At 36.3% G+C, this 24,277-nt stretch overlaps 1 protein-coding gene across 4 annotated transcripts in view; it reads left to right on the top strand.

Moving 5' to 3' along the window:
• LOC127837427 (tubulin polyglutamylase TTLL5-like) overlaps positions 1 to 24,277 on the top strand; it is an 88,604-nt gene that overhangs the window by 702 nt on the left and 63,625 nt on the right. For all 4 annotated transcript variants that reach the window (XM_052364494.1, XM_052364495.1, XM_052364496.1 and 1 more), the window contains exons 2-14: positions 758 to 967; positions 1,963 to 2,075; positions 2,382 to 2,571; positions 3,184 to 3,247; positions 3,648 to 3,714; positions 4,828 to 4,910; positions 6,863 to 7,017; positions 7,982 to 8,083; positions 14,328 to 14,419; positions 15,078 to 15,185; positions 15,391 to 15,472; positions 16,972 to 17,033; positions 23,426 to 23,514. In XM_052364494.1, the coding sequence (XP_052220454.1) occupies positions 849 to 967; positions 1,963 to 2,075; positions 2,382 to 2,571; positions 3,184 to 3,247; positions 3,648 to 3,714; positions 4,828 to 4,910; positions 6,863 to 7,017; positions 7,982 to 8,083; positions 14,328 to 14,419; positions 15,078 to 15,185; positions 15,391 to 15,472; positions 16,972 to 17,033; positions 23,426 to 23,514 (1,326 nt within the window). In that variant the 5' untranslated portion in view covers positions 758 to 848. The remainder of the gene's footprint in view (positions 1 to 757; positions 968 to 1,962; positions 2,076 to 2,381; positions 2,572 to 3,183; positions 3,248 to 3,647; positions 3,715 to 4,827; positions 4,911 to 6,862; positions 7,018 to 7,981; positions 8,084 to 14,327; positions 14,420 to 15,077; positions 15,186 to 15,390; positions 15,473 to 16,971; positions 17,034 to 23,425; positions 23,515 to 24,277) is intronic.

Consider the following 24,277-nt stretch of genomic DNA (forward strand, 5'->3'; position numbering starts at 1 on the left):
TATCCCCACACTTTTCGGAGAAAAATTGGGGATTATGTGGTTATCTCCGCCATCTGTCCGTCCTGGCCACTATCTCCTCCTACACTATTGGCACTAGAACCTAGAAACTTACACACATGGTAGCTATGAGCATATGTGCCACGGTGCACTATTTGGAATTTTGCTCTGACCCCTGGGTTAAAAGTAATTGGGGTTGGGGTGGGGCAGGGTCAGAAATTTTCTGCAACCGCGATTCGAAAAAGGCTCATAACTACTGTGTCCCTTCAGATATTGCTTTCATATTTGGTACGCATGTGTATCTGGACAACACCTTTCCATGCGCATTAATTTTTTAACTTTGGGGTCCGCGTTCAGGTTTCGATATCTGCGACTGCGATTAAAAAAAGCTCATAAGGTCTGTGTCCCTTCAGATATTGCTTTCATATTTGGTACGCATGTGTATCTGAACAAGACCTTTCCATGCGCATACAATTTTTGAACCCTGTGACCTTGACCTCGAACTTAGGGTCCGTGTTTAGATTTTGAAATATATTATGTGGTTATTATGCGGTGTGGGGATACGCGTCGGCCTCTGCTGCGCCATTTCTAGTTGATTCTAACATGATCTTACTAATAAAGAAATGTATGCATTTTTATCTGGCTTATGGCTTATTTTTGCACTATTTATTCAGAAGTTTAAAAATTACAATAAGTTTTCTTTTTATGGAAAATGCAGAGCGTTTAAATAATTAAACAATTGTAAACGCTGTTATTTCAGGCAATGAACTAGCCCTCCACACTGTAAAAACAGAATTATGAAGTGGGAGTACAAACCTGGTTTGATCTGAGAGAACATAAAATAAGCGGTGATGGCTTCGACAAAGGAAGCCGATTCTGATGGATCATTCACACCATCAGAAGGTAGTGACTTGGAGGTACACAGCGATCATGACTCTGACTATGAGAGTGAAGAGGAGGAGGATCCAAAGTATGACAATTGTTACATTTGAACTACACATTTTGTACTACAATTTGACAGTCATTGAAATGAGCTAAGCTGATTAGCTCGAATAGTTCACTCTTTTTTCTTAGATGAATTAAGTGGTTACATTGTCTCATAGGCTTACCTTTCTGAGATTAAGTCACATTTTATTGCGCTATTGTCAAAAGTCATTTTTATGCCCCCGGATTGATAGATCGGGGGTATATTGTTTTTGGCCTGTTTTTCTGTCTGTCATTCTGTCCTTCTGTCCCAAAACTTTAATATTACAGTAAAGTTTTGCAATAACTTTTGAAATATTGAACATAGCAACTTCATATTTGGCATGCATGTGTATCTCATGGAGCTGCACATTTTGAGTGGTGAAAGGTCAAGGTCATCCTTCAAGGTCAAAGGTAAAAAAAACCCAATTAAAACTTTAATATTACAGTAAAGTTTTGCAATAACTTTTGAAATATTGAACATAGCAACTTCATATTTGGCATGCATGTTTATCTCATGGAGCCGCACATTTTGAGTGGTGAAAGGTCAAGGTCATCCTTCAAGGTCAAAGGTAAAAAAAAAACAAAAAACAGCGCATTAGGGGGCATTGTGTTTCTGACAGGTCAAGGTCATCCTTCAAGGTCAAAGGTAAAAAAAAAAGCAGCGCATTAGGGGGCATTGTGTTTCTGACAAACACATCTCTTGTTCAAAAAATGCAAGAGTGGAGGGACCAAAATAAGGGCCCTTGAAATGCTTTGTCTTATATTATGGAGTGAATATTGTGTGTGTCTATATTCATTTGATAATGAATTATAAACCAATTTAAAATTTAACAGTAGTAGGCTTACAGGCTATGCTTGTTTTGACCACTCGCTGCTTTGTAATAATGTTACAATTGTCCGAGGTCTGTCACCATGTTTTCATCAAGACCTGGGAGGCACCCTGCTATTTTGAGCAAGAAGTTTACACGCATTATTTTGTTTATATTTTTTTAATTTCAGATCCAAGTCCAATCTCAATATTCAATGGACAGGCTATGGCAAGAAGACACCTGTCATTGTGTTCAATCCAGAGAGTGTGTTTAACAAGAGGTTAAATATGCGCATTGTCGGTGGTAAGCATGGTTCTAATTGTTATGTTATGCTAATGAATTTCAATATATTTTTTATTCCAATTTTGTCAGAGAGAGATGTAATGTAAGTATGTCCAACAAATGTTGGTAAAAAATATTAATCTTTTTAGATGACCAGTATGTCCTTCTTTTATTACTTGGCCAACAAGTGTTTTGGCTACTGGCAACAAAAACATAGAATGACATTCTTTGAGATTTGAAAGTTTGCTTTGTGTGATCTGTACAACGCAACACAATTTTCCATGAGCAAAACGGTTTTACCTACACATTCCATTATTTAATTTCCAGAACGCTATCATATGACTTACAAGTTCGGCAATTCGGAGTGTAAGATCGTGCGTACAATTCTAAACGCTCACGGCTTCCATGAAGTGCACCCCAACAGCTCCGACTACAACATTGTGTGGACAGGAGCTCACCTAAAACCGTTCACCCTACGCAGTCTTTCAGAGTTCCAAAAAATCAATCATTTTCCACGGTGAGTCATTTTCTTTACTCAGAGGACTTGATGTTTAGATGTTAAAAGTTATCTTTCAGTTGCTCTTGCCAGTTTTAATGAAAGCTAATCATGACCAAAATAATATGTTTTCGTGTGTTAGCATATTACATATACTTTTTGAAGTCAACATACAAATCACTGGGAAAAAGGGAGAAAGTAAGAAAATGTCTGACTGTTATTGAACACACATAGATGTATACTGAAAAATAAAATACACAAATCAAACTTTAACCCAAAGTCAGCACAAGTTTATCCAAAGGAAAATCTCCAACCACAAGTTAAAATTATCCATGTTGAATAACTAACCAGACCAAAAACCTGACTGGGGTAAAATAATCTGTATATTTGCTGGGTTAATTCAACCAAAATATTGCAAGAAAACTTATCAAAAAATTGTACCCTGGGTTAAATTTACCCAGGCTTTGAACTATCAGGCCTTTATGTATCATGACATTGAAGTGTTGTCTGTGTATCTGTTTGTGTTCATTACAAGATTTTTTTCTTCATTAAATTGTTGTAACACTGGCTGTTTTGCAGTATGGTTGTCTGTATTTGAAATATAATGCATTTACGTTTTCTCTTTCCTATTAGATCATACGAGTTGACAAGGAAAGACAGGCTATTCAAAAACCTACAAAGAATGCAACAAATAAAGGTAACAAACTCAAGATCCTTAATTACCTGATATTTTGTATAAAATTTGCAGTAGCCTCTCATAATTGACATGCCATTAAAGGTACTATTTCACAGTATGGCAAAATGATAATTTAAAGGAAATAATTCATTAATTAAAAAACAATGAAGGTTTTCAAGTAGGGCAGATGTTGGTAACTGACATGTGTACTTAGTACTGATTAACCAGTTTATCCAGCAAAAGTGTTATTACATTTACTGACCTCTGTGAGAATACTGAAATACTGTTGAAAATTGGAAAAATCCACACGAAACAAACATACATGTCCTTAAAATTTGAAAGAACATTGTTTATGTTACTGATCTATCTCATCAGCATGTACTTAATGATTATGTATGCATTTTCTGGTTAACTTTTTCAGGGCCTGAAACATTTTGACATTGTTCCTGCAACTTATGTTCTTCCTGGTGAATATCAGGATTTCTGCTGTAAGTATATATGATCAGTAACAGTATATAAATGAAAGGTGATAGCGCAATTTGTCAACCAGAGAAAGCTCATCATTTTGAGTTAGGATAATATGTTGCTCTATTGGTGTTTAAGGTGCTATCTGAAAAAACTGGTTTTTATGCATCTGCGTTGGTGTATGCACAGGCTAATCAGGGACGACACTTTCTACCTATACTGGATTTTTCATTTAGAAGAGACTCTTAAAACACAAAAAATCTATAAAAGTGGAAAGTTTCGTCTCTGATAAGTCTGTTTTAGAATGCACAAGCTAATCTTGGGCGACACTTTATGCAAATGATTTACTTTGAAATTGGTCAAGCCTATTTAAGCTTTTTTGCATTGAAAGCCTTAAGACTAATACCAGCTAGTTCAGTTAGTAGAGCCATCAGGAGTTTTATTGGTTTTACATCTGTTTTTTTGTTGAGCCATTTTCACCCTACCTCTGATTCAAATAGGACAATTGTCAGTTACTGGCATGAACAGTTGCACTTATTAGTACTGATAAACCAGCGAAGCCCGGAAAGTGTGAGAAGGGTTACTGTCCTTTGTGATAATACTGTAATATGGCGAATTCATCAAATAAAATAATAAGTAAGGTTCAATGGAGACACTTTGAAGTCAGTTTCATCAGAAATTTTTTTTGGCCTTTGAACCTTGAGAAAGCTTACTGTGTGTGGATATAACTTAGGGCCTTAATGGTGCAAAATGGTCACCTTATCCACTATAACATTGCTGCCTGTTCATAGTTTTAATATCTTGCACTAGATTGATGAAGATGTACCTTAATATATGAATAATTTATCCTTGTTCTTGAAAAACTGGGCTTAATGCATGTGCCAAAAGTGTCGTTACAGATTAGCCTGTGCAGTTCGTACAGGCTATGTTGGAATGACTCTTTCTGCCTTACTGGATTTTCGCTACAAAGACAATTATTTTAAATGAAAAATTCATAAAAGCAGAAAGTGTCATCCCTGATTAGCTTGTGCGGACTGCACAGGCTTATGTGGGGCGATACTTTATGCACATGCATTAAGCCCAATATTCCCAGAATGAGGCTCAATTGTTCACTAAATTCACAATATCCTTTTCAGCTGCATTTCTGAAGGACAAGGGCCCCTGGATAGTGAAGCCTGTGGCTTCCTCACGTGGCCGTGGCATCTTTCTTGTCAATCATGTAAGAACAACTTTGTAAAAATTAAAGCCTTGCACTAGGAAAAAGGGGCTAAATGGATGTGGGTAAAGTGACGTCCCAGATTAGCCAGTGCTGTGCACACAGGCTACTCTTGGATGCACTTAACGCTTTTAAATAATTTTTGGTTGAAATGAAGTCTCTTCTAAACACAAATTCAGTTTATGCAAAAAAGTGTTGTCCCTGATTAGCCTGTGCGGACTGCATAGGATAATCTGTGACAAAACTTTACAAACATGCATTTAACCCCATTTTCCCAGAGTGCCCCTCATTTATATTTTGAAATAAAGCCCTTTAAAAATGTCTAATCATTCACAATAGTGCAAATGCTATGTAGGTATTTGTGTGTGGAAAATAAGTTATTTCTGTTTGAAACAATTTGTGAAATTGAAGATTTTCTGTTACCACCACCGTTTGTATGGTCATATATAATTTCTTTCTGAATTATCTCAGTGATTTTCTTTAGAAGGTTATTTATGATAAAAATATTGGTTCCGTCAAAACCAACTTTGTTCCTGAGCTTAACTTTGTCCACCTTTATTATCCTCCCGCCATAGGCGGAGGGATATTGTTTTGGCGTTGTCCAGTCGGTCTCTCTGTCCGTCCTTCCGTCCGTCCGGCACTTTTGTGTCCGGAGCCATATCTTGGAAGTGCTTTGGCAGATTTCATTGAAACTTGGTATGAGTATATATATGGATAAGATATAATATGTATATAAGGTTTTTAAACAATCTTAACCAGGGTGAAGGATCACATGACTTTGTGGGGTTTTCCCAGTTGAATGTTAATGGATGTAACACACGCAAAATGCATGCCAAATGGCTTTGTACACCATCGAATAATAACGGAGTTATGGCCCTTTGTATTTTGAAAAAATGTTTTTTGTGTGTCCAGAGCCATATCTTGTGTCCAGAAGTATAATGGCGGGGGATATAAATTCAACGAATTTGCTTGTTCTTACACAACTTGGCACAGGTGATACCATAAGAAGTAACAGATTTTTTGAATCCAGACCAGACATTCAGTAACAAAGTCAAGGTCACAGTAAGAGCCAGGTCCCTATGAAAAAGGTCAAGGTCACAGTTAAAGATTGAGGGTGAAATACAAGAAATCATTTGATTCTTATTTCAATCAAACTAAAAAATGTCCCTTGTGCTTCTTTTGTCTAGATTTTCAAATAATATGTATATAAGGTTTTTAAACAATCTTAACCACGGTGAAGAATCACATGACTTTGTGGGTTTTTCCCAGTTAAATGTTAATGGATGTAACACACGTTTAGTGCTGCTTTTTTTCGAAATAACTTTTAAAACATTTTTTCTTTAGAATTTAAAGTAGTGCATAACAGACAGATTTTTATGCTGCTTATGGCAATGTGAAATACATCAAAATTACTTTATTTAATAAACCTGTGTTCTTGTTAAAAAATTCCCTGTATAGTGCACGGATTGCTACATGCAACGTGAAATTTTGTCACCAATTTCAGACGTATTCAAGGATTTATTTTTATACCTTAAGATATCGACACAAACTGCAAGAAAAACTGTCTTTTATGCACTAAAGATTTTTGCATATGTATTTCAATAACTTGAGATATTTGCAAAAATAAAGTTCTTAACGGTGCGTTTACATTCTTTCCAGCACGTGTGTAACCCCCTGAAAACCCTGTTGATTGTGCACCCTGTCAACCCTTTCCATCTCAGACGCATATGATAATGGCTATATGCAACCAGCATTAAACCAGAACTGCCTGAGAGTAACTCGTAGTCTGCTCAGGTTTTATGCTGTTTGCTGATCATCAGTATCTTAGAGTTGGAAATGAAGCCTTTAAAACTAGAAAGATCTTTAATTTAATTTGATATTCTAAGGGACTACAAACGTGTCAAAATGCGTATCTGAGTAGTAAAATTTTAAGAACATCTTTGTTCTATTTTCAGCCTGATCAGATTCCATTAGATGAAAACCTAGTCGTTTGTCGTTACATCAACAATCCATTGTTGATTGATGGTTTCAAGTTTGACATTCGCCTCTATGTAGCCGTCACTTCCTATGATCCTCTTCAGATATACTTGTACGAAGAAGGGCTAACCAGGTGAGTTATTCCTTGTAATTTAGTTCACTGTATGCAATTTGAATGTTTTTGGCATCGTAATATACTTCTGCATTTAATTTTGTTTTTATCAAATACTTGCTGAAACTCAATGGTTGAATTACAAATTTACAACATGTGCTTTGTTTACTGATGACGGATTCAGAAACATGAATATTAAAAACAAATTTCTAATGACATTCAATTGCTCAAATAAAATATTTCTATTTCTTCCGAATATTATATTTATTTCTGCAGAAAATCAAATAGTAATAAACCCATTTTTTTTAATACTTGTTTGTTAGATGTTTAATTTGAATCTTATTTGACTTCTTTCTCAATACTCATGAAATGTCAGGGGCTGTAATTTGAATTTGTCCATTTAATCTATTAATAATTCACAAAAACCTTTTAAACTTAGTATAGACAGTGTCCTTTAAAGGAGAGACAACCATAAATTAATTTAAGATTTAAATATTGACATTTACGTCCTGTGTTAGATTTTTGTTCCATTATCAACAGTTTGTGATAATAATGTGCCAAGATATTAAATACTTATGTTTCATAAAGTACTTTTATTCTTCTGAAATCCACCTTCACAGATTAGTTAGTACCTTCTTGGCTAAGGTGCGCACCTTAAGGCCCATGGCCGTCTTGTTTGAAATAGTGTTACTAGTACAATTATTGAAAATGACTATGTTTAACCCTTTCCGATCAGAAGAAGAGTAAAAATGGCTTTTTCAACCATGATAAAACCAGAACAGCCTGGGAGTAACTCACATGCTGTTTAGGTTTTATGCTGTTTTCTTCTTATTAGTATTTTGGGTTGGAAATGAAGCCTTTAATGCTTGAATCTAGTAAGAAAGTTCTTTATTTTTACTTATTTTTCTAAGGGACTAGAAATGTGTCAAGATGTATATCTAAGTGGTAAAATGTTAAGCACTACTTTGCCTGATTTACTCCACAGGTTTGCGTCAGTAAAGTATGAGAAGAACATGAGACACATGAGGAACACCTTCATGCACCTCACCAACTATAGCATCAATAAGAAGAATGAGGAATATGTCAGGTAAATACCAGCTGTAGCATCAATAAGAACAACGAGGAATATGTCAGGTAAATAACAACTATAGCATCAATAAAAAGAACGAGGAATATGTCAGGTAAATAACAACTATAGCATCAATAAGAAGAACGAGGAATATGTTAGGTAAATAACAACTATAGTATCAATAAGAAGAGCGAGGAATATGTTAGGTAATTACCAACTATAGTATCAATAAGAAGAACGAGGAATATGTCAGGTAAATAACAACTATAGTGTCAATAAGAAGAACGAGGAATATGTTAGGTAAATAACAACTATAGTATCAATAAGAAGAACAAGGAATATGTCAGTTAAATAACATCTATAGTATCAATAAGAAGAACGAGGAATATGTCAGGTAAATAACATATATAGCATCAATAAAAAGAACAAGGAATATGTCGGGTAAATACCAACTATAGCATCAATAAGAAGAACGAGGAATATGTCAGGTAAATAACATCTATAGTATCAATAAGAAGAACGTGGAATATGTCAGGTAAATAACATATATAGCATCAATAAAAAGAAAAAGGAATGTGTCAGGTAAATAACATCTATAGCATCAATAAGAAGAATGATGGAATATGTCAGGTAAATAACATCTATAGTATCAATAAGAAGAACGAGGAATATGTCAGGTAAATAACATATATAGCATCAATAAAAAGAACAAGGAATATGTCGGGTAAATACCAACTATAGCATCAATAAGAAGAACGAGGAATATGTCAGTTAAATAACATCTATAGTATCAATAAGAAGAACGTGGAATATGTCAGGTAAATAACATATATAGCATCAATAAAAAGAACAAGGAATGTGTCAGGTAAATAACATCTATAGCATCAGTAAGAAGAACGAGGAATATGTCAGGTAAATAACATCTAAAGCATCAATAAGAAGAACAAGGAATATGTCAGGTAAATAACATCTGTTGAAGCAATAAAAAGAATGAGGAATATATCAGGTAAATACCAACTATAGCATCAATAAGAAAAACAAGGAATATGTCAGGTAAATAACATATATAGCATCAATAAAAAGAACAAGGAATATGTCGGGTAAATACCAACTATAGCATCAATAAGAAGAACGAGGAATATGTCAGTTAAATAACATCTATAGTATCAATAAGAAGAACGTGGAATATGTTAGGTAAATACCAACTATAGCATCAATAAGAAGAACGAGGAATATGTCAGTTAAATACCAACTATAGCATCAATAAGAAGAACGAGGAATATGTCCAGGGGTTTCACTGGCCAAAAAAAAGTTGTGGCCACTTTATCGCGGTGTGAAAACCGCCGGTTATTCCGACTTTATTAATAAGGACAATCATTTAAGGAACCTTACTACATTAATGAAAAATAGCATTGTTTTATTACTTTTAGAAGTATGTTAATACATAAATGACAATAAGTACCTTCAGAAGTCTTCATAAGCTTTATTTTTATATAAATAACATTTTTTCCACTTGATAAACCGGATAACCAACATAATATAATAATGTGAACAATAATGTAACAGTATGCTGCATAAATGTTCAGAATTATTTATTGAAACCTAGAATCACACAAATGTTCATCATCTAAAAGGAAAATAAATAAAACATCAGAAAATAAAGCATCTCAATTCAAATTGTTAAACAGTTACATTTGGTCATTTGGACAGGATATACATCAACTTCTGTTTATTATCAAATTTCACAAATTCTAAAACAACACCTATTGTTAAAAGGTTTTCTGTTCTAAAGCTGTAGTGGTTGATTTCCAGGTTCAATTAAATGAATCTTTTTCACATCTATTTCTTGACAGAAAGGCCCAGGATAATTGACACCATCCATTCTTGTTGTCTGAAATAACACAAAACATATTTTTACAAACTATCAACAACAAATCAACACATAAATATCACTATCTTTATATGTCCGAACTTTTACATATCCGAAATATAGTACATTGAGTGAAAGACTTACTTTTGATTTCGGAAATAGTTCCCAGAACATTATAATAATGAAACTGTTAAACATTAATGCTCACAAATGCCTGTTGAAATAAGTTAACATGTGATTTTGTTATGGTATTGATTAAAGAAATATTGTCCCTAATAATCGTTATAATTATTAGCTCGGCTGTGTTCGGAGAAAACCCAAGGTATTGTCATAGCCAGCTCGTCGTGTCGTGTCCGCCGTCCGCGTCGTGCTAAAACCTTAACATTTTGTCAAGGTTTTGAACATTGACTCTAAAATCAAAGTGCTTCAACATACAACTTTGAAACTTCATATGTAGCTGCACCTTGATGAGTTCTACATGCCACACCCATTTTTGGGTCACTAGGTCAAAGGTCAAGGTCACTGTGACCTCTAAAAAAAAAAAAAGAAAAAAAAATTCTGACAAGCTTTCATCTATTCAAAACTGCACCCGCAGCCGAGCATGGAACCCGTTATGCGGTGCTCTTGTTGATCTTCATTACAGTTTATCCCAGGATTATAAAATGTCTGTTCAATGTCATAAAGGAGCCGTTAATCAGATAATAACCCCCATAAACTTGACAATAGCAGTAAAATCACCGTCTATAACACTTACATGCTTCAGTGATTTCAATTTGCACTCTGTCCTGTAGGTCGCTTGCGTAGTCATAAATCAATATTTACAACTGACAGATGCTGGCAGTACATTTTCAGATAGGATTTTACCAATATTTAAAAAATTGCCACTTTAAAGAAATTAGCGCCACTTAAATATTTTTAGCACCATTGGCGACAGTGGCTATCGACAGCAAAACCCCTGTATGTCCGTTAAATGACAACTATAGTATCAATAAGAAAAATGAGGAATATGTCAGTTCAATAACAACTATAGTATCAATAAGAAGAACAAGGAATATGTCAGTTTAATAACATCTATAGTATCAATAGGAAGAACAAGGAATATGTCAGGTAAATACCAACTATAGTATCAATAAGAAGAACAAGGAATATGTCAGTTCAATAACAACTATAGCATCAATAAGAAGAACAAGGAATATGTCAGTTTAATAACCACTATAGCATCAATAAGAAGAACAAGGAATATGTCAGGTAAATACCAACTATAGCATCAATAAGAAGAACCAGGAACACGTCAGGTAAATAACAACTATAGTATCAATAAGAAGAATGAGAAATATGCCAGGTAAATGCCAACTATAGCATCGATAAGAAGAACGAGGAATACGTCAGGTAAATAACAACTATAGCATCAATAAGAAGAACGAGGAATACGTCAGGTAAATACCAATTATAGCATCAATAAGAAGAACAAGGAATATGTCGGATAAATACCAACTATAGCATCAATAAGAAGAACTAGGAATATGTCAGGTAAATACCAACTATAGCATCAATAAGAAGTACGAGGAATATGTCGGGTAAATAACAACTATAGCATCAATAAGAAGTACGAGGAATATGTCGGGTAAATACCAATTATAACATCAATAAGAAGAACAAGGAAAATGTCAGGTAAATACCAACTACAGCATCAATAAGAAGAACAAGGAATATGTCAGGTAAATACCAACTAGAGCATCAATAAAAAGAACGAGGAATACATCAGGTAAATACCAACTATAGCATCAATAAGAAGAACGAGGAATATGTCAGTTCAATAACAACTATAGCATCAATAAGAAGAACGAGGAATATGTCAGGTAAATACCAACTATAGTATCAATAAGAAGAACAAGGAATATGTCAGGTAAATACCAACTATAGTATCAATAAGAAGAACGAGGAATATGTTAGGTAAATACCAACTATAGCATCAATAAGAAGAGCGAGGAATATGTTAGGTAATTACCAACTATAGTATCAATAAGAAGAACGAGGAATATGTCAGGTAAATACCAACTATAGCATCAATAAGAAGAACGAGGAATATGTCGGGTAAATACCAACTATAGCATCAATAAGAAGAACAAGGAATATGTCAGGTAAATACCAACTATAGCATCAATAAGAAGAACGAGGAATATGTCAGTTCAATAACAACTATAGCATCAATAAGAAGAACGAGGAATATGTCAGTTAAATAACATCTATAGCATCAATAAGAAGAACGAGGAATATGTCAGGTAAATACCAACTATAGCATCAATAAGAAGAACGAGGAATATGTCAGTTCAATAACAACTATAGCATCAATAAGAAGAACGAGGAATACGTCAGGTAAATACCAACTATAGTATCAATAAGAAGAACAAGGAATATGTCAGGTAAATACCAACTATAGCATCAATAAAAAGAACGAGGAATATGTCGGGTTAATAACAACTATAGCATCAATGAAAAGAACAAGGAATATGTCAGGTAAATACCAACTATAGCATTAATAAGAATAACAAGGAATATGTCAGGTAAATACCAACTATAGCATCAACAAGAAGAACGAGGAATACATCAGGTAAATACCAACTATAGCATCAATAAGAAGAATGAGGAATACGTAATGTACATACCAACTATAGCATCAATAAGAAGAACTAGGAATATGTCAGGTAAATAGCAACTATAGTATCAATAAGAAGAACCAGGAATACATCAGGTAAATACCAACTAGAGCATCAATAAGAAGAACGAGGAATATGTCAGGTAAATGCCAACTATAGCAACCATAAGAAAACCGAGGAATATGTCAGGTAAATAACAACTATAGCATTAATAAGAATAACAAGGAATATGTCAGGTAAATACCAACTATAGCATCAATAAGAAGAACGAGGAATATGTCAGGTAAATACCAACTATAGCATCAATAAGAAAACCAAGGAATATGTCAGGTTAATATTAACTATAGCATCAATAAGAAGAACAAGGAATATGTCAAGTAAATACCAACTATAGTGTCAATAAGAAGAACGAGGAATATGTCAGGGTAATAACAACTATAGTATTAATAAGAAGAATGAGGAATATGTCAGGTAAATACCAACTATAGCATAACTAAGAAGAATGAGGAATATGTCAGGTTAATATCAAATATAGTATCACTAAGAAGAACAGGTATTGTGTCAGGTTAATGCCAACTATATGAGTATCAATAAGAAGAACGAGGAGGTTGATACCAACTATAGCATCAATAAGAAGAACGAGGAATGGAAACATTAAAAAATGGACCGTTTTAGGTAAATGATGTAAATTGGTAAACCAAGCACAATGGTCAATGCCATTCTTTTTTTTATGCCCCCCTTCGAAGAAGAGGGGGTATATTGTTTTGCACATGTCGGTCGGTCGGTCCATCCGTCCACCGAATGGTTTCCGGATGATAACTCAAGAACGCTTACGCCTAGGATCATGAAACTTCATAGGTACATGACTCGCAGATGACCCCTATTGATTTTCAGGTCACTAGGTCAAAGGTCACGGTGACTTGAACCAGTAAAATGGTTTTCTGATGATAACTCAAGAACGCTTACGCCTAGGATCATGAAACTTTATAGGTACATTGATCATGACTCGCAGATGACCCCTATTGATTTTCAGGTCACTAGATCAAAGGTCAAGGTCACCATGACTTGACACAGAAAAATGGTTTCCGGATGATAACTCAAGAACGCTTATGCGTAGGATCATGAAACTTCATAGGTACATTGATCATGACTGGCAGATGACCCGTATTGATTTTCAGGTCAAAGGTCAAGGTCACAGTGACTCGAAATAGTAAAATGGTTCCCGGATGGTAACACAAGAATGCTTACACCTAGGATCATGAAACTTCATAGGTACATTGATCATTACTGGCAGATGGCCCCTATTACTTTTCAGGTCACTAGGTCAAAGGTCAAGGTGGAAACAGTAAAATGGTTTCCTGATGATAACTCAAGAATAATTAGGCCTAGGATCATGAAACTTCATAGGTGCATTGATCAAGACTGGCAGATGACCCCTATTGATTTTCAGGTCACTAGGTCAAAGGTCAAGGTCACAGTGACAAAAACGTATTCACACAATGGCTGCCACTACAACTGACAGCCCATATGGTGGGCATGCATGTTTTACAAACAGCCCTTGTTTTATTTGGCAAAACTTAGTTTTATAATAATAATAATAACAATCTTAATAATGTATGAAGTCACACCATTAGAATGCAATTCAAGTGCAAATGCCTATAACAATATATTGGGCATTTTATGATTCTTATCGTAGAATGACAATGTATAGAGCATTTTCTGCTTCTTGTCGTAGTAATGACGATGCGGATGTGGAGGACTATGGTAACAAGTGGTCGATGGGTGCGATGTTACGGTACCTGCGGTCCAACGGCCAGGATACAGCCGGTAATAAACCTTCCCCTGGGCCCAGCATCATTAACATTCTATAATCTTTAGCTCAACTCAGATGATGATATTTGAGATTTCAATCGGCTTAGTATTGAGATTGTCGGTCAGCGCATGAACAATCTCAAAACTCAGTTTATAAGAATATGTACATATTTCTCCTCATAATGAGGGTTGAGACAGACTCCAAACTCACAAAAAATTAAGTGAACACCAAAATGATCGTGATTGTTAAACTCATCTAAAAAATTGAGAGAAAAATCAAAATTGAGTCAGAATATTGACTGAAGTATGTTCAGGATAATAGGCCCTTGCCTCACAGAAAACAAACATGATTTGACCCAATTTGATGTTTAAAGAATTTTTATCAACACTCAAATTATAACAGTTACTTTTTAAAAGACTGGGATGGGTATTAAGATGGTATGTTTTGGGGAAAATGTTACAGTCACTTCAGTAAAGGGGAACAATTAATCCAGAATTTAAGTCAGTTTCGGTAGGTTTCGAACTCACTGTTATGGTTTGAAGTGTTTGTTAAATCTGTAAAAAAAATACTTGAAATTCGTTTGCATCGCTTTTAAGAAGCTTTTTTTTTTAGAGTTGTTGGTTAAGGTTGCATTTCTGTCTAATAATTCTATAATTTATATGTGTATTTCAGCCTTAATGATGAAAATTGAAGATGTGATCATCAAAACCATCATATCTGTAGAACTGCCTATAGCCACTGCCTGCAAAATGTTCATGCCCTTCAAGGGCAACTGTTTTGGTAAGAATTCGGTTTTGACAGAAAAGTAATGCAAATTAAAACATTATTATTGATGGTTATGTTTGATGATGAGGATGAGGAGAAGGAGGAGGAGGATATTTGTAATAGTGATGATGACTATTTAAAATCTAATGCTTATGTTTTACATCTAAATGAAGCATCACTTCTACTGTTTGAGATCTGATTGAAGCCTTGTGTGTTTCAGAGCTGTATGGGTTTGACATCATGATTGATGAGAACTTGAAGCCCTGGGTGCTAGAAGTGAACCTGTCCCCTTCACTGGCCTGGTAAGTGAACCTGTCCCCTTCACTGGCCTGGTAAGTGAACCTGTCCCCTTCACTGGCCTGGTAAGTGAACCTGTCCCCTTCACTGGCCTGGTAAGTGAACCTGCCCCTTCACTGGCCTGATAAGTGAACCTGTCCCCTTCACTGGCCTGATAAGTGAACCTGTCCCCTTCACTGGCCTGGTAGTGAACCTGTCCCCTTCACTGGCCTGGTAAGTGAACCTGTCCCCTTCACTGGCCTGATAAGTGAACCTGTCCCCTTCACTGGCCTGGTAAGTGAACCTGTCCCCTTCACTGGCCTGGTAAGTGAACCTGTCCCCTTCACTGGCCTGGTAAATGAATCTGTCCCCTTCACTGGCCTGGTAAGTGAACCTGTCCCCTTCACTGGCCTGGTAAGTGAACCTGTTCCCTTCACTGGCCTGGTAAGTGAACCTGTCCCCTTCACTGGCCTGGTAAGTGAACCTGTCCCCTTCACTGGCCTGGTAAGTGAACCTGTCCCCTTCACTGGCCTGATAAGTGAACCTGTCCCCTTCACTGGCCTGGTAGTGAACCTGTCCCCTTCACTGGCCTGGTAAGTGAACCTGCCCCTTCACTGGCCTGGTAAGTGAACCTGTCCCCTTCACTGGCCTGATAAGTGAACCTGTCCCCTTCACTGGCCTGATAAGTGAACCTTTCCCCTTCACCGGCCTCGTAGTGAACCTGTCCCCTTCACTGGCCTGGTAAGTGAACCTGTCCCCTTCACTGGCCTGGTAAATGAACCTGTCCCCTTCACTGGCCTGGTAAGTGAACCTGCCCCTTCACTGGCCTGGTAAGTGAACCTGTCCCCTTCACTGGCCTGGTAAGTGAACCTGTCCCCTTCACTGGCCTGATAAGTGAACCTGTCCCCTTCTCTAATGCGGTTAGCGAACCTCTCCCCTTCACTGGCCTGGTACACATGCTATTATGTGTAGTATTGCTGTTTAACAAGTCATGCTCTAAGAAAATGGGGCTCAATGCATATGTGAAAAGTGTCGTTCAAGATAAGCCTATGGAGTCCGCACAAGCTAATCAGGACAATGCTTTCCGCATAGACAGGATTTTTGTTTACAAAAATCTTCCTTTAAACAAAAACATTCCATAAAAGGGGATAGTGTCGTCCCTGATAAGCCTGTGCATACTGCATAGGCTTATCTGGGACTACTATTTATGCACATGCATAAAACCCTGTTTTCACAAAGAAGGGGCTCATATATTTGTATCACATGCTACACCTTGGTTTATCTGTAATATAACCATTACAAATTATTTTATCTAAAAACATGTGTAATAAATTGGTTAATTTTCTGTTTAATTGACCAATTATGTAACATTATTTTGCTGAAATGACATCGCAATGTCAAGTTAAAACAGGCATTGTCAACAACTTTATGCTTTAATCATTATGTGTATGTAATTATTAATTAAAAAAAAGGATCAAACTTATTGGTATTTGAAGGTGCTGTGAGTATAATGTTATGTTTACAGTGACAGCCCTCTAGATTTGAAGATCAAAGGGCACATGCTGTGTGATCTCTTCAGCTTGACAGGTACGTTCTAACAAGCTTACTTAATGTATGTGAACATAAATTGTGTTTGGATGATACTTCATCAGCAAAGTTTTTATTTTATCTTGATTGCATTGAGACACTTTTTGAAAAGAACCCATTCTTGGTGTTATCGAGGCATTTCTTGGGTGGAACCCATCCTCGTTGTTCTTTTATGACCCCAAAGGAGGACATATAGTGATCGCACTATCTGTCTGTCTGTCCATCACACTCAGTGCTCCAGCTAGCAATAAATAGAGGGGCGCTGCGCCCCTCTAAAATTTGCCCACTTAAAAAGCGCCCCTCTATTTTTCTGTCAAATGCCCTTTTAATCTCTAAATTCCTGCTCTCAGGCTGTATAAATCGCCAGAAACATCGACATGAATACACAGATAACACCCTTACATGACTGCCTGGGGCGTGTAAAGTCAACACATTGTGAACAAACAAGCCCCAAGGGCATGGTTTGTTATCAGATCACTAATTAGCCTTTTGTTGCAGACGATAGTAACATGCTGTGAAAGATTATCTCTGAGATCACGCTTGGTTAGGCACAATCACACTGAATAAAATCAAACTCAGCACTATTGATTTTTTTTTAATTCTGAATTCTTTGGCTATAATTTTTTGTTTGCAAAAATAGTGATTTTTAATTCAAAATACCTATTATCATTAGAAAATTAATCATCTTTTTTTAACGCGAATATGTGGTTATTTTTAAGTCCCAAATTACGTAATGGAATCATATATGTGTTTGGATTTTATTTCTGAACTTTTAAACACTGTCTGTCCTCAATCATGATGAATTTTAAAATGAATAAGTGCAGACAGTTGTTATTTCAACAAATAAAGAACTTGTTTGGAAGAAGGATTTATCACTCTGCAAGTAAAATGTAATGTTGATATTGTCATATATTTTCGCGACCTAACAAAACTGTCAACGTTGTTGACATTAGTTGAACTAGGTATCCGGAGAAGTGCCCCCCCGGAGAACTGCCCCCCGGAGAACTGCCCCCTTATTTTAAAGGTGGCGGAGAGGTGCCCCCCATCAAATCGGTAGGGGCGGAGAACTGCCCCCCTGTCAGAATTTAGTAGGCGGATATCTGCCCCCCCATCAAATCTGTAGGGGCGGAGAACTGCCCCCCGGTGTCATATTAGTTATTAGTTACGTAGTGAAAACAATACTTACGGGTAATTTTACGTTATCGCCGTACACATTTTATCCGGTAACAATTTAATTTCAGTACAAGTATATTACCATTTATGGAACTGAATAACACAAATTGTCTAGAGGCATGTGATAATACTGTTTAAGGCCCTTGGTACGCATCTGCACCACTCACTATACATGAATTCCTTGTAAAAGTCGTGTTTTAATAAGAGCGCGAAACATAGTCGAGATCCACACAGGAAACGCGTGCGTGTTAATACTGGCAATGTGTTGCAACTAAATATAGACGTGCAACTCGGTACTTATGGAGGAAAAGTTACATCGGAATTAATTTACATTATAAAGATAGTATTGACCCATGGAAAAAAAGTTAATTGACATATAAAAAAGTAAATTAATAGGCAAGGCAAAGGCAATAATTTAGCTGACTTGAAGAAAAAAGTGAAGTGAAGTTGAATTTATAAGCAATTTATTTATGTTGTTTAGTTAATTCATGTCTTCTAGCACCTTATCCGTCGGTAGCATCGCCAGACCGTCGAGTCGTCCGCAGTTTGCATTTTGAGCAGATCATGTCGACATGCCAAACAAACAAAATCGGTAACAGTTGCTTTAATTAGCAGCTAATAAGGCAGGCAGAGAACTTGTTACCGTTAACAATAAGTACCCGCGATCTTTTAATCTTTTAATTGGTAGACCGGACCGACCTTAATTGTTAAGAACTTGTTAGCTTTGAATAAAGCCGCATACGGGTTTATTATATTGAACCGTCCAAATCCGTAATTGGCGAAAACAAACAAATAAATTATTGTTTTCAGCTGGCATAATGATGGATTAAATTGCATGCTAATTGTTTGTTTTTATTACGGGGAAAATATCAAATAATTCAGCCGCGAAAACTTTTTATTAGCAAAAAGTTATTTGTTTTTCTTTGTTCACATTGACGAAAATCACGTGATTATAAAGTTGGCGACGTGACGACGTCCATGCCGAGGTAGGTATTTTATGCCGTTTTATAACTTTTATTACTTGTACAACTTTATATTACTTTTGAAATTTCACTCAATTTCCATACATAATAGCAAGAAAGTTACTGGCGTTATTGTCATTATAATACTCGCTTTATATATCACCGCTATTTCTTTAATTAGGGGGCACTTCTCCGGGTCATCAATTCTGACAGGGGGGCAGTTCTCCGCCCGTTATTAATCAGCAGGGGGGCAGTTCTCCGCCCTATACAAAAACAGTGAGGGGGCAGTTCTCCGCCCAGTGAAAAATCTTTGGGGGGGCAGTTCTCCGGGGGGGGGGGCACTTCTCCTAGAGCCGTTGAACTAACGTGTTGTGAAATAAATATATCCCATTATTAACAATAACAATGTTTCATTTTAATCTCCAGACTGGATGCTACTTCATGGTGACATTGATCATTGTTTAGACTTTAAATTTGTCAATATAGATTTTTGTTTTAATAAATATTATAATTGTGGACAAACATTGGCTCAAAGTTATTTAAATCAACAAATTTAAGTAGTGACAGTCACAACGTTTTTTTGACCCAGTGAAACCCCTGAATTTATTTCATGTTTTCTTCATTTTATTTTCTTCTAAAAGGCCACTGATGCTGAAACTGGAACCTGAAAGATTAACATGCAGTTCAATGATGATAGGTGATAAAAAAAACATCAAAATTCCCCCCACACACACCGGAAAGAAATATGCATTAGTCGGATGCTAGCCCAAGTCGGTTAGGAAATTGGCTACTAAGTTGTATTCCTTAGCGCCAATGTAGATAGTAATATATTTTATTGTAATTTCATTGCACAAAATGAGGAACAGCATACAATTGGTGAAGTTATCCAATGCACTAGTGTTTACAATTAATAAGTATATAGTATAACCAAAGTATATACTTAAGTATATGTATAACCAAATGCCCTATTTTCCAAAATTACGCGTGAAATGTGCCCTTTTTTGGGAAGCTCCCCTCTATTTTGAAAAGCTGGCTGGAGCACTGACACTTTTGCGTTAAGGTTTCGAAAAATGCTCATAATTTCTTTGTCCCTCCTTCATATGTAACCTCCATATTTGGTATGCATGTGTATATGGACAAGACCTTTCCATACGCATTTTGACCCCTTTGACCTTGAACTTAGGGTCTGCATTTAGGTTTCGATATCTGCGTTTAGGTTTTGAAAAAGCATTTTTCGCGTGTATATGTCTTCCGATGGAAAAAGCTCTTGTGTTATCTAAAAAACATTCTTGGTGTAATTGAGGCATATTGTGGGTGGAACCCATACATGATTTTATTTAAGGCATTTGTTGGGTAGAACCCATACTTGGTTTTATTTAGGCACTTGTTTGGTAGAACCCATACTTGGTGTTAATGGGGATTAGCTTGTCCCCAAGAGGGTCTCAAACACTGGAAAACCAGCTTATCCCTTTTCCTCTCAAGTACACACTTTGACGTGTTTGTAGGCCCTTAAGAAATCAAAGTAAATGTAAGACCCTTCTTAGTAGGCTAAAGTTTAAAGCATGCATTTTCAACCCTAAGATACTGATGAGCAGCAAACAGCATAAAACCTGAACAGACTGTCGGTTATGGTTGCATATAGCTAGGTTGGCGATAAGGAAAAAAACTTAGTAGCCAAATCGAGGTGGGTTCGGGGGAATGCCTCCTCCTCCTCCCCCCCCCCCCCCCCCCCCCCCCCCCCCCGTAAATTTTTTGGATCCCGGATGGTAACACAACGACAAATCTACTTTTCTGGAAAAAAATCCCTATCAAATATTTATACGAGGTATCCAACTCAAAATGACCCGAAAACGGGATGCATCGCTTTGAACAGAAATAACTTCATCAATTGTACAGCGATTTTCATGAACCCGGTCTTATTCAACGCAGTTCATCAAAATAGAAGATATAAATTCAAAAATATAGTTAACTGACTGTAGAACTTTGATACTGTTGATACTGTTTTTAACTGTTTATATACACTGGTTATAAAAGACGTTTTTGAGACATCCTCCGATCGCGAACCTAACATTTGGTCATTTCCCGAGTATACATTATTCTGTCCGCTTTCTTTTCTAAAGAATTGTGTTAGCATCTGTTGCTTTGACTTTCCTTTTTCGTTCAAATCATCCATTTTTTCCCGGAATTTGCAACTCCACTTTCTCAATCGGTCTTTCATTTTCAAGTCGCATAGCGACCTTCAAGGCAAGTTACTCTTATATGCTTTTTTAGCCAATCAAAATCGCGTATCTTGAGAAATTAGTTGTCAATAATGTCATACCTCCGCCCATCTTGTTAAATGACAATTCCGTACTGGTCGATTCGATAACGTTGAAGCGAAACATCTATAGGTTATTACACGGCACGCTTCAGTGATTCATTATTACGTAAATCGCCGAGTAACCCAATGTTCGGAAAAGTCTGATCGCAGTGTGAAGCGTGACAAATTAAGACATAAGCCATGTGGATTATCGACCAAGGTGGTCGTCATTATCCCATGGGGCCTTTCCGGTAATAGTGTTATCTGTGTAATCTTACTGGCGATTTATACGGCCTGAAAACAGGCATTTAGATTGTGCATTTGATCACGGACTCAATATACGCTCGGTGATTTGAAAAACATAGGGTCTATTTTTTTTTCAATTGCCAATTTTATGAAATCTTTTTAATAGCCAGCCAGGAATTGTAATCGCAAATGGCGATTTTGGCGATCGGTAACGCTAACATAGATATAGCCTTTTTCCCTTTGCTTCTGAGTTTGTTATTCTCAAACTAGGCAGATTTCATATCCACTTTGCCAATTAGGCATTTTTCATGTTAGTGGGTCGGCTGAAAACACTTTTCTCATTCAAATGTGTCTCAAAGAGGTTTCTTTCTATAAACAAAATTCATAGACATTCATTCATTCATAAAAATTCAGTGATTAAATTGCACAGGTTACATTTGTGTTTGATTTATATATGCATAAGAGTTACATATACATGTTTTTTGTGCTCATGTGAGCATGTATTGCTCATGGTCTGCACTTTTGGCAGTCTATATCTGGTGGGGTCCGTAGCCTTTCTTCAAGCACTTTTGTCAGTCTATATCTGGTGGGGTCCGTAGCCTTTCTTCATCTTTTGGCTCAATACTGCTCTAGAGACCACATTTTTTATCCAATCTTGAAATAACTTGGTTCAGAATATTCATCTTGACAAAATATAGGCTGAGTTATTGAATCTTAGTCATGAGTGTCCAAAAACTAGGTCACCAGGTCAAAGCATAGAATTACCGTGTTTCCTCTCAAGAAGCCACATGTATGAGTGTATCTTTCTGAACCTTGCTCAGAATATGTATCTTGACAATATGAGTCGCATAATGAGAGAACTGGGCATAATGCATGTGCGTAAAGTGTCGTCCCAGATTAGCCTGTGCAATCAGTACAGGCTAATCAGGGTCGACACTTTCCGCTTTTATGACATTGTTCGTTTAAATGAAGTCTGTTCTTAGCAAAAATCCAAGGCGGAAAGTGTCGTCCCTGATTAGCCTGCAGTTTTCTCAGAACACGACTCATATCGAGGCACATTGGAATCTTGGTCATGTGCTTTCAAAACTTGTTCACCAGGTAAAATCTAGTCCTTCTAGAAGCCCATTTACTCACGCCAGGCTTCTGAAACTTGGTATGTAGATACAGGACCAAATTGTCAATATGCATGCTATTTCAGTTGTATATTGCTGGTCAAAAATTATGGTTGCTATGGTTACAGAAATAATTGGAAACTGAAATCTTGATTATGAGATAACTAAAAAAGTACTCAATTAAGGGCGAAGATACTTTGTATGTGGATTGAATTTGTTATTTGTCTACACAAATCTGGATCCTACAATAACTCAAAAATGTACTGTGATTTGTTGAAACTTCATGAGTGAAAAGAGGGCCATATGGTATTTTTCATGTTATTTCATGTTATTTGACAACTTAAAAAGTATTAAATCTAGTTTGATGAAACTCTATATGTGGATAGAGTGCAATATGGGAAATGTGCACATTATTTAAGTTTTGTCTGTCTGCCTCTCTTTTTTGTCCCAAAAATCTGGTTACTGTATAAACTACTTTAACTAGGCTGACGATAGGTCATATGGGAAATATGCACATCCTGTTCTTACTCCAACATTATTAGCCCAGTAGGGGACAACAGTTTTGTCTGTAAAAAAGCTTTTGTTTTACAAATTTTATAGGAATTATATGCCATGATCCAATGATGAGAACATTGCAACAGAGTCGTCGCAATCAGGACGTTGCTTCCAAGATGGCTGCCCGTGCAAAGGTAACAGAACTTTCAGTATGAGCCACGCGCTGGGGAAACTGCACTTAATGCATGTACAAAAAGTGTCATCCCAGTTAGCCTGTGAATGCACAGGCAAATCAGGGATGAAAATTTCCCCCTCATCTGGATTTTCAATAAGTAAAGAATTCCTTAAACAAAAAGTAAAATTAAAGCGGAAAGTGTCATTCCTGATTAGTCTATGCAGATTGCACAGGCTTATCTGGGGACGGCACTTTAAGCACATGCATGAAGCCGGGTTTTCCTCGAGTGAAGCTCACATGTTTATTTTTTTTGCACAAACCACGGTAACAGAAGTTTTGCATTTATCTTGTATGTCCACTGAACACAAAGGCTTTGCATGCAACTGAGGTTTTCACAATGCACGGATGCACTTCTCAACTCATTTACTGACTTGGGGAAAACAGATTCTCTTGTTTTAACTTTTTCAGAATCAAACAGCTAACTTCCAAAACTGGATCAATACGTGATAAGATTTAAACTAGTTTTACTGTTGTTTTTTTTATTAATAAATATTAATAATTGATAATTTTTTCTAAATTTGTCTTTTTGCTTTATAAGAATTTAAGCAGAACAATCATGGCAGTGAGTAGACAAATGTGAACTAATTTTGTCCAATAAGTTGCTGGTTAATTAAGGACTAAACATAAAGCTGAAATTTTATTCATAATTGTTCAACAAATATCTGAATATTATCTATTGATAATTATTTTTTAAGTCACAAACATGATAATAATTCACCCGT

Source organism: Dreissena polymorpha, chromosome 7, assembly GCF_020536995.1.
Source record: "Dreissena polymorpha isolate Duluth1 chromosome 7, UMN_Dpol_1.0, whole genome shotgun sequence".
Lineage (NCBI taxonomy): Eukaryota > Metazoa > Mollusca > Bivalvia > Myida > Dreissenidae > Dreissena > Dreissena polymorpha.